The sequence below is a fragment of the Mixophyes fleayi genome, chromosome 7 (genome assembly GCF_038048845.1).
Source record: "Mixophyes fleayi isolate aMixFle1 chromosome 7, aMixFle1.hap1, whole genome shotgun sequence".
NCBI lineage: Eukaryota > Metazoa > Chordata > Amphibia > Anura > Limnodynastidae > Mixophyes > Mixophyes fleayi.
In genome coordinates, this window is record NC_134408.1 from 48,049,429 (window position 1) to 48,060,184 (window position 10,756).

Sequence of the window (10,756 nt, forward strand, 5' to 3'; positions counted from 1 at the left end):
ATTTATCTCTAGGCCGTTTATTACTGACCTCAGAGATTCCATCCGAAATTTGTCCACCCTTAAGTGAACATTGAGGCCCTTTAAGTTTAGGATGGGCCGAAAGGAGTCGTCCGGCTTCTTGACTAGGAACAGGTTTGAATAAAAACCCCTTCCTTTCTGCCCATCTGGCACTCTGCAGATGACCTGCTGGAGTAAAAGAGAAGCAACACAATCCTGTATAGCAAGTCTTTTTAAAAGATCCTGAGGTAGCGGGGTCTGGAAGAAACGCTGTGGAGCCGGGCCCAATAGGTCTATTCTGTACCCCTCTGAAATGATTTTCCGAATCCAAGGATCTTGGGAAGACGCTGTCCACTGTTTCTGAAACAGGGACAGACGTCCTCCCACTGGCGCCCCCTGTAGAACAGGTTGGTCGTCAGGACGCAGGCTTTTCCTGGGTCTTAGCCACCTGGCGCTTGGAAGTAAACGAGGATCTTCCCCTAGAGGAGGAGCCTCGGGAATTAGATTGCCTTCCTCTGAAGGACTGACCCCTTTGGAAGGAGGTCCCTCGAAAGAGCTGTCGGAAGGAGCTATTCCTCTGAGCGCGGCTTCTGTTAGCGTATACTGGCAAAGAAGTGCTTTTGCCCCCCGTAGCCTGGGAAATGAGGGTATCCAATTCCGGGCCGAATAAGCCCGCTGCAGAAAAGGGGATGGTTTCAACGGACCGCTTTGACTCTGCATCACCTTCCCAGGATTTCAGCCATAGTGTTCTCCTTGCTGAAATGGAGGCCACCTGAATGGCAGAGGAAACCGCCGCTGAATTCTGGGCCGCCTCATAGAGATACCCCGAAGCTTCCTTTAAATGCAAAGCAAGGGGAAGGAGCTCGGAGTCCTGTAAAGCTTCTGCCAGCTGGTCTGCCCATGCTTCCATGGCTTTTGCTACCCAGGCTGAAGCAAAAGTGGGTCTAAAGCCAGAGCCCGCAGCCGCAAATATTGATTTGAGCTGGGATTCTACCTTACGGTCATTGGCGTCTGGAAGAGACGCTGAACCCGGGGCTGGGAGTAGAGTATGTTTAGCCAGGCGAGCAATAGGAATGTCTACCTTGGGAATACTCTCCCAGCGAGTCGCCTCTTCCTCCTGAAGAGGATACAAAGAGGTGAACCTTTTGGGAATGAAAAACCTTTTCTCAGGTTATTTCCAAGCCCCTTCAGCAATCTCTCTGAGTTCTGCAGAAGGAGGGAAACGGTTGGTTTTTCTTTTGACCTTTTTGAACAGATTTCTGTCCCTGGGGGAAACCTCCTCCGGCTCTGGGAAGTCCAGCGCCTGTCTAACCGCTAAAACCAAATCATTAACAAATTGGTTTCTAGGGTACACTTCCTGCTCTGAGGAATGACTATGGTCAGCATCCGAATAGATTTCCCCCTCTTCCTCAGACTCTTCCTCCGAATCTGAAAGGACCACTAGGGGATTTACCTCTCTAAGCCTCCTTCTCTTAGCAGGCGGGGCATTAGAGGAATCTAGCAACTGGTTAAGCTTGTTTAATCCCTTCAAAAAGGCTGTAGACCAAGCCGGGTCTGTATTAGCAGGGGCTGGGTCAGCCTGTGATGTGGAAGTTCCCGGCAAACTCGATCCACTGGCATCTGAGAAAGCCTGGGGGACTGACTGCGTATTAGTATTGCTAGCCACCGAAGTTGCCACAGTTGATTTGATTGAAAAACCATTTGGGCTAGGGAGGTAACCGACTGTGTTAGGGAGGTTACCCAGGCCAGTTCCTCAGACGAAGGGGCTGTAACCTGCTGGCTTTGCACAGAGGGGGCCCCTGCTTCACATGCAGCACAGAGCACCAAAGGGTCCTTCTGCCCACACGGTAATTTAACATGACATTTAGAACATGTGAAATATTTTGCCATAGGGCCCTTTCCCTTATCTGTCATTTTATATAAAGGAAGGCACACCAATCACACAAAATCAATCTAGCTGAATATACAGATAGAGAAAAAGGAAGAGAGAGAGAGAGTAAAATATTAAAAGAACAGAGTAAATTACAAGTAATCAACTAATGTCTTTGAAAAAGTTGTACTTGAATATTTTAAACACCATAAATATTTTAGGCTAGCAGGAGACTATAATGTAAACCTGCTAAGCCAGTAATAAAATAACAAATATGTGTTTAAATAAGCTTGTACTTAGCCCAAGGGCCACCAAGACAGGGAGAAGTCCAACAGCAGTCTGTGCTCTCCTGTTCCCGCTGCTTTGGCGCCAGAACCCTGGGACAGTCCATCTCTCTCTTTCTCTGTAGGAAGGGGGGGGGAACTCTATGTTTTAGCTCCCCCCCTCTTCCCTGATGCCGATGTTCCTGCTTTGAAAATCCATAGGAAAAAACGGCTTTTGGTGGCAGATTTGTGAAGACCTCTATTGGTTCCTCTTCCCAGGACAGAGGTCTCCGCAGCGGTACTTTCCGACGCCCCCCTCCTATGTCTGAGGGGGGAATCTTGGTTTAGCCCCCTTCTCCTCGGCGCTGCTGCCGAAATCCAAGATGGTCGCCGCCATTTTCATTATCCGATAACCGGCGCTCTATGCCTGTAATGGCAGCGCCGGTTAACGGGGAGGCTATGGGAGTGCAGCGGTCCATGAGACCGCTTGTCACTCCCTTCAATCAGGCACTTTGTACTTCAGTCCCTGTCAGTGAGAACCACTGGCTCGCTGCTGACAGGGGAATGCCTGCGCTGCCAAGCTGTGAGTGTGTTCTCTATATTAGAACACACTCCAGCGCTGCCACCTGAAAAAAAGTAAAAAGTAAAAGAAAAAAAAAAAAATTTCTTAACATTAAACTAAGCACTAATCAAAAAGGCTGCCCAACTCCAGGGCACCTAAAAAAAACTGGATTGTACAGGAAGAGGCAGGGGGATTGTAGAGGGGAGGGGTCTATCAGCAGCACTAAAGTTAACTAGTTAGGTGCCAACTCCCAGCTCCCCTCCACAACCCCATGGTAAAGCAGTGTCCCCCAGACTGGATGAAAGAGAAAAAACAAAACACAATAGGTCTTTTATTTTAGAATAAAGCTATGGTCTCCAACAGTGCACGGTTCCCTTACACCCCTCCACTCTTGGATACATGCTGGCAAACTCTGCTACACTCTACTTTTATTAAGATAATGTTTGGGCCACCCTTCTGCCATCATCCTCTACAGCCTTGAAGGAGATTTTTGCAGTTAAACTCCACCTACAGGCAACACACCACATACAAGGAGAACCAGAGAATAGAAGTACAGGACTTAACAAAGGACCACCTAACTTTTGCAGAAGACAAGTTAGGGAGAAGATGGGCAAGGTGCCAGTTCAGATACCTATCCAAAACGAAAAAACAGGGGATTTAAAAAAAAACAAAAAAAACAAAAAACAAAACAAACAAAAAACAAAACAAAACAAAAAACACAATCTTTGCACCAGGCCAGCGTGTTTTTGAATAATTGGACCAGCAATGCCCTTCACCTTGATGATGTCTTCAGAAGCCACACATTTAATGCCAGTTCTCTCAGGTTCTGTCAAAAGGAGCCCCAAAACAGAAAGCCTGGCTGGAGGCAGAAGACTCCAAAAATGATTGATTGTATGCAGATCTGTTGAACTCTCAATGATTGCTAAGCCAATTGATAGCAATAAGTTATTTCAACAACATCCATGGATGAACTTTAGAAAAACTGGAACAGCCACATTAAGGTAACGCGTCCCCGGGGCCTGAGCAAGATCACAAAGTGTCAAACCAGGAAAAGACAACACACCTGGGTCCAAGGGTTGACCGCTCAGAAAGTCCACCTCCCAGTTAGCTCCCAGGTCTGAGAGAATTATTACTCTTTGCTGGGTTGGCTGAGTGCCCACATGATGGTTTAGATAAGCCACTGCTGTGGCATGGAATGCTAGACCCCAACTGATTGGCCTTTGAAAAGCAATGTCAAGGTGTTCGAGGCCAGAAAAATAGCTCAGAACTCAAGGACATTGGTTGATAAAAATGGACTCCAGAGAAGACCAAGCACTCTCGGCGCCATACTGAAGGAAAAACAGCTACCCAATGTGACAACTAGGCACACTTACCATAAAGGGATTATCTGACATCAGATGAGATTTAACCATTCATCATCTCAAAGAGGCAACCATTCATTGATATAGTCATATGGGATGCTTAAGGTGCCACCACTCTAATTTAGTACCAGATAATAGTGTGCAGGTTATTCAATTCAGGAAATTAGCTTCTTGATAGAACAAAAACAGTTTGTGGACAAATACTTTGACGCAGAGTCCCAGTAACTACAAGTAGGTTTAATGGATGTGCAACAATTTGGGCAAGTCTGTAATCCAGCTGTATGATACCAGAAGCTGAATACAAAGCTAGAGCTAATTATCATCATCGTAGATATGTAAGGTGTCACAGTGCTCCTGCAGCGCCATAAAGTAGGGAAAACAGGGCTAACATAAAACAAGGACATACAAGGACAAATTGAATGAAGACATGAAAACAAAGAGTATGGAGGACCCTGCTCATTAGAGAGCTTACATTCTAAGTGGAAGAGGGCACAGCTGAAACAAGAGGAACAAGTGCGGCCTAGAGCGAAGACTGGGACAGCTGTGAGGGTGTATTAGTGTGAATAGTGACTGCATAAATCTTTCGCCACGATACAGCCCAGAAACAGAATGATAATTATCCCACCCCAGAGTGCTACCATGGACTCCATGACCTTGGAGAAGATCCACAGAGCTTGCACGTCAGGCCAAAAGGGAAGTCCCTGAAACCCAAAGTTTACCCACTGGAGGGGGGGGGGGGGGGGGGGGGGGAGGGGAAGTTCTGTTGGTTCTCCCATATTGTGGTATGAAGATAAACAGCCTTGATATCCATGGATACTAGAAAACTTCCTTCTCCAAGGCCTGAATAACCAACCAATGAAACTCCATATTGAATTGGTCCCATAGGAGGTCCCTCAGATGGGTGAAAAGAACAATCGCACGTGGGCACCAAGAGGATGTTGGTAGTCATTTCCCCTATCCCCAGTGGGGTCCTGCTTTTATTCTATGTCTAGCAGACTTTGAATGGTCAAACAGAATGCCTTCCTATTCAACAGGTCTCTGGGACCTACAGAAAGGAAGAAACTGTTCAGGGGAAGTTCAGATGTCCCTGACCACTACCACGATTCATGGAGAAAAGGGCAGCAAGCACTTCTGCACACTTAGGTTCAAGCTGGTAGTGCAGAGAACAGTTAGAAGTAATTTGTCCTCTCTTTTGGAAGCCTACAAGAGGTTCGTTCTAGGCTGCACTGGCCCCAAGACAACTAATTATTGGAGGATAGGCTGTCCAGAAGAGGAACTGTGGACCACTTAGAGACAGTCATGAAATCAGAGGATCCACATCTGGAGAAAATTCCCACAACTCCAGATGTCTTTGGGAAAAAAATAAAAAACAGGTCCAAAATGCCTTGAAGCATGCAAGCATTTATCTGAACCAACCCTTTCAAACACCACCAAATATTTAAAAAGAAACAACTGGGAGACTAGATTTGTTTTTTAAAAAATAGGGTGTATGGGGATTTGCTTTGGTCTTGAAAGCCCTGAATGTTACAAATCCCTAATGAAACAGTCAACGGAATAAGTCAAAGGGAGAGTGATTTCAGGGGAGTAGCTATACTGTCAGGCTCTTATTCTCATCTTCACTTGAGGAAGGGTCTACCATATTTACTCATCTTAAACATTCCCCAAGGAACCTAATCAGATGCATTTGCACTTCCAAAAATCGAGAACCGCAAAATTCCATAACTGGTCCGTTACAAATTGAATTAAAGACCTTGTCTAGGCATGTTCCAGGATGGTAACACCCCATTTACCCAGGCCTTTCCCTGCACCTCTCAGCAAAACTGGTAGATGGGAAGCGGACCGTGCAAGGGACCACAAGTCCTCTGGGCTAGTGTCTGGGACTGTGGAGAAGTAGCACAGGGTGGGTCTGACTGTCCCACAAATAATATAGTTTGGCATTTGACCCCAACATAACTAAACAGTGGGGGCCTAGCTTTCTGCAGACATTGATTCAAGACACAGAGATGCCTACAACATAGAAAGGGAAATACTACACTGCCATTCTCTACATACAGATAAGCCTGAAAAGGATCAAAAGGAATGTAAAATAGAAAGAAGGAGGGGTCTGCTCTTTTTCAATTTAGGAGTGAAACAATCTACTGTGTTTCCCATACCGAAGACAAAAAAATACTCGTTACTGAATAACGGCAGCAGTTTTCAGGCTTCACAAAGTAGACCTAGTCTAGGAAGGGCAGCATGCATTGATTGTGGCTGCAAACTACAAGTCACATAGTCCATTGCGAACATGGGATATAAAAGCCACAATAAATACTAGCTGCCTCTCCCTTGTGACATCACCAAGCTGCTTACAGATTAACCAGTGAATTAGGCATATCTGCATAGAAGGTAAATGAGTTTGAAGACGAAAAGATCAGGATAGACAGCCATAAGGCTACTCAGCAAAATTTATTACCAGAGCAACTAACTAAACAATATTACTGCACAGGATGTCGAGCATCATTGGATATTCTAAACCAAGACTACCATACCAAGAGTAGCTTGTTGTACTGACAAATATGTATGTGTAACTCTTATAGGAATAAATGGGTCTGGAACAAAAAAAAATTGAAGTGTGAAGAAGCATACTAATGTTAAACTGGTGAATTTGAAGTCAGTTTAAAGCGATAAGAGGTCAGGTAAGGTTATACTTTAAGATTTTAAGAAATGTATATAGGTAGCAATCAACAGTATCTTCTTAGTTTCAAATCAACACTTAACATGTTTTAATAAACTTCTTTGAAGACTACATCAAGACATTGTAGATGCAAACCTGAAAATTCTCCGTCAACAGCCAAGAAGTCCGCCTCTTCAATTGCTTGATAAACTTTCGGTAAATGTTCCTTAAAATCTGACAGAAATAAATATAATTATTTTCTAAATTTATATATACCTACTTATATATTCTAATCATAACGTTGCATTACCCTCTTTCCCACCCACAGGGGCTGCCCTGCATTTTTTTTTTTCCAGGAATCTGGTTAAACTCCCTGCTCCAGGTAACCAACATGTGACACTGTGGAGGTTTGTGTAAGCTGAAGGGCCCAATTAGAAGATGCAATCACAAAGATTCTCCCGTGCCCAACAATTTAAAGAGACAAACAAACGTTCAGCCACCTAGATAGTACTGCAACTTTCATGGATAGAGAACCCTACATGAATGGATAATTTGGCACCTGTAAAAAGTTAAATATAATGTCACCTTTGGATTCACAATTTTAAATAATTTCTCAGCCACCTTGCGCAACCCAAATAGAGGGAAGAAGGGGAGAGTCTTACTATGGACCATTAAGGTCTCAAATGAAATTAGGCGCTAGCAGAGGAAATCCTGCTTTGGTAGTAGACAGCAGCAAGATGGAAGTGGGGCCCAACATAGCAATCTGCTGTAGTTTACTTTAACATGGAGACATACTTTATAAGCACTTTATTTCATCATTACAGGACAAAGATTCGAGAGAAAGGACACAATAAATTTAGGTAATGGGAGGGGAGCAGGAGGTGCAAAGGTGGTTAAGGATCACTGTTTTAAAACATTCGATCCGAAAGGCAGAATTATACTTCCAGTGGAGGTGGGAGATTTAAGGATGAAATTGCATATGGAGTTTATCATGCATATTCAAATGTAAACAAGTGGGTCAATCACAGCTATATATTTCTTCCTGATTAAATGCTATGTGCCAGCAGTGTACACAATTTGGGTAAACACAGATATGTCAAAGCCTAAACATTGCACGCACTGACATTTCTCACGCAACAGTGGCTCTCTGTGCTGAACACACTTTTCAAAGCAATGATCCCTATGGAGGATGGGTCCACAATGCACACAAATGTTTAAATGAGCACTGCAGCTTGCACGCATTTTAAATGTGTATGTTGTATCCATGGTCCATCCAGCTTTCAAATGAAGAACCCATGTGTATTGATTGTGGATACAGTCTCAGAGGATTAGTGCTCCCTATTCTCAAGCATGTACAAATTATGCTCACTATATGTTGCAAAGTACCTCAGTGCCGTGGACCGAGAGTGCATGTAGAGAGTCTGTAAGTACAAGTTCTTACAGCCATATTACATCAGTTCATAGAAACCCTGCTTGCCAAGTTTTCATCGAGTTATTATTACACACACTAAAATCAATCATAAATACTTATTTACAGATCATTCTATAGTGTTGAATTCTAGCACCTCAAAACTTATAGTGCACAAGCCATGATGTTTTCTTTCTAGTCAACTATCATATACATTGTCTCACTTCAAAAGACTTATTATGGATTAACATATGATGAGATCAACCTGTATAAGTGCTCTTTATTTCCCACCTGAAAAAATTGAACAATTATAAAAACTACTTTGCAAAAAGCAATGCTAAGACACAAGTTACCATTTGTACAGAGAAAATGCAAACAAATAAGCAAAAACAACCTATGAGGGAAGGTGCACCTGTGGGAATTATTTCCTCAAAACACTAACCTTTATTAAATGTCATTTAATTACAAGTGCAGACTACGAGCATGTGTTCATAGTACATACACAGCCCCATGACACATAACTGACAGCATAGCAATAAAGTGTACAAGATATTGCAGATAATCTCATACCTAGCACACTTGCAGTGTCATTTGTTGTGGTTATTTTATATGATCAACAATGTATGACCTCAATAATTTTGTACCACTTGATTTCTATTTAAAGATCCACAACTTGGTAGCTTACTTATTCAAATGCAGACATATCTGTATATTCTAAAGGAGAGTGGCGCGACTAACAGTAGAACAAAAATACAAGAGCGATTTAAGAGACAATTCCTGGAAAGAAAGCACTATACGACACACGGACAGTCTCATCAGATAACCACGATACACTAATAAAAGTGCTATTATGAAGGCATCTGTCGCCAGACTTCTGCATCACCCGTAAACAATCTGTGTCTAGCCAGCTCCTGGTAATTACAAGTCCCAGTAGGGCCAGTGAATAACAGGGTGCTGTCATGTTGGGGCTAGAGGCTCTGAAAAAACACATGTTGCTTAGCTCTGATCTAAATATATCACCCACCCCAGCGTAACCGAAAACATTACTGTCAATCACAACAGATGACATATGTCAAGCATTTAGCAGGATAGGACGTGTGATACAACATAGGATTTACTCACTGCTCCTGGTGATTTCCATGCCTGCAAATCTTGCACCAGCACTGCCAAAAAGCGTGACCCCGGAGGCCCTTTAACTCCTCCCCGGGGTATCACTTCCGGGGCTCCTTAAACTCAGCCAGTGTCCGACCTGATCGGTATACCCCGCCCGTTCTGCTGAATAAGTAGGGCGGCGTGTCTGCAACCAAGCCGCCAATCAGTGTCTGGAAACAAGTGGGCGTGAAATAAGCGACGTCATTCTCTTTATCGCGTCTTCTGCGTCACAAACAGGAACCAGAAGTGTTGCTATGGTAACCTTTGTTGACGTTTTGTGGGGACGCTGCTGTACATTTAATTTGCTGCTGTGAAAGTACTGTAATATCTCAGAGTTTTTAGGACTAGGCCAAATATGACATTTTGCTATGTGACAGTTCAAATTGACATATGTTTTTCATTGTTTTAGTGCACACGATTTAATTTGTGTTTGTTTTAGGCATTATTGTGTTTCTATATAAAAAATATATATATATATTTTTTTAATATATTTTTTACAAAATGACAAAAGGTGAGATATATACTAGGGAGATATACAATAGAGGTGTCCAATAAACTGCAATATTCATTTAAATTAATATACAAGCAAGTGATTGCACTTGCGCCTCACAGCACTGGGGTCATGAGTTCGATATCTGACCATTGCCTTATTTGTGTGGAGTTTCTGTGTTCTCCCTGTGTTTGCGTGGGCTACCTCCGGGTGCGTGCTCCAGTTTCCTCCAACAGTCCAAAAACATACTGGTAGGTTAATTGGCTGCTATTAAACTGCCCTTAGTCACTCTCGGTCTGTGTGTGTGTGTATGTATGTTAGGGTATTACGATTGTAAGCTCCAATGGGGCAGGGACTGATATGCATGAGTTCTCTGTACAGCGCTGCAGAATTAGTGACGCTATATAAATAAATTGATTATGATAGCTCCAGCGCCGGTGCTAGGGTCCTTGGCGCCCTAGGCACACTGTGAAAATCGGCACCCGCCCGCAGGCACACTTTAAATATCAGCACCCCCCCCCCCCCCCCCCCCCCGCTGCAGGTACCCTGTCAATCAAAATCGGCGCTTCCCTCCCCTCCCCACGCCTTTCCTTATCTTACATGCATTAAGCTGCTGTCTTCTCCCCTCCACTCACAGACACTGTCGGGCCGTGATGATGATGTTCATGCCCGACAGTCAGTGAGCGGAGGGGAGGAGACAGAGCAGAGAGGAGCAGCTTAATGCAGGTAAGATTCATAGCCCCTTCTCCCCTCCCCGTGGATTTCTCAGAAGCCGCACAGTTTTAAATGACAATAGCCAATGTTTTTTAATTTTGAGGCACCCTGCAGAGCCCGGCGCCCTAGGCAATTGCCTAACATTGCCTAATGGGAGCGCCGGGCCTGGATAGCTCTAAATGGCACTACTGATGTACACTTGGTGCATATGCTAATATTGTAGAGCTGGATGCGTCAGGAAATGCGACCGACTGAGCATGTGCATGTATTTGCTATTTTTCATACA

The 10,756-nt window shown here is 43.9% G+C and overlaps 1 protein-coding gene across 2 annotated transcripts in view; it reads right to left on the reverse strand.

Moving 5' to 3' along the window:
- Window positions 1-9,372, reverse strand: part of PARN (poly(A)-specific ribonuclease) — an 83,116-nt gene extending 73,744 nt beyond the window's left edge. Inside the window, exons 1-2 of one of the 2 annotated variants that reach the window (XM_075179788.1) lie at window positions 9,237-9,372; window positions 6,863-6,940 (exon numbers count right to left, since the gene is read on the reverse strand). In XM_075179788.1, the coding sequence (XP_075035889.1) occupies window positions 6,863-6,940; window positions 9,237-9,255 (97 nt within the window). In that variant the 5' untranslated portion in view covers window positions 9,256-9,372. The remainder of the gene's footprint in view (window positions 1-6,862; window positions 6,941-9,236) is intronic. The other variant, XM_075179789.1, reaches the window with a different exon arrangement.
- Between the last annotated feature and the right edge of the window lie 1,384 nt (window positions 9,373-10,756).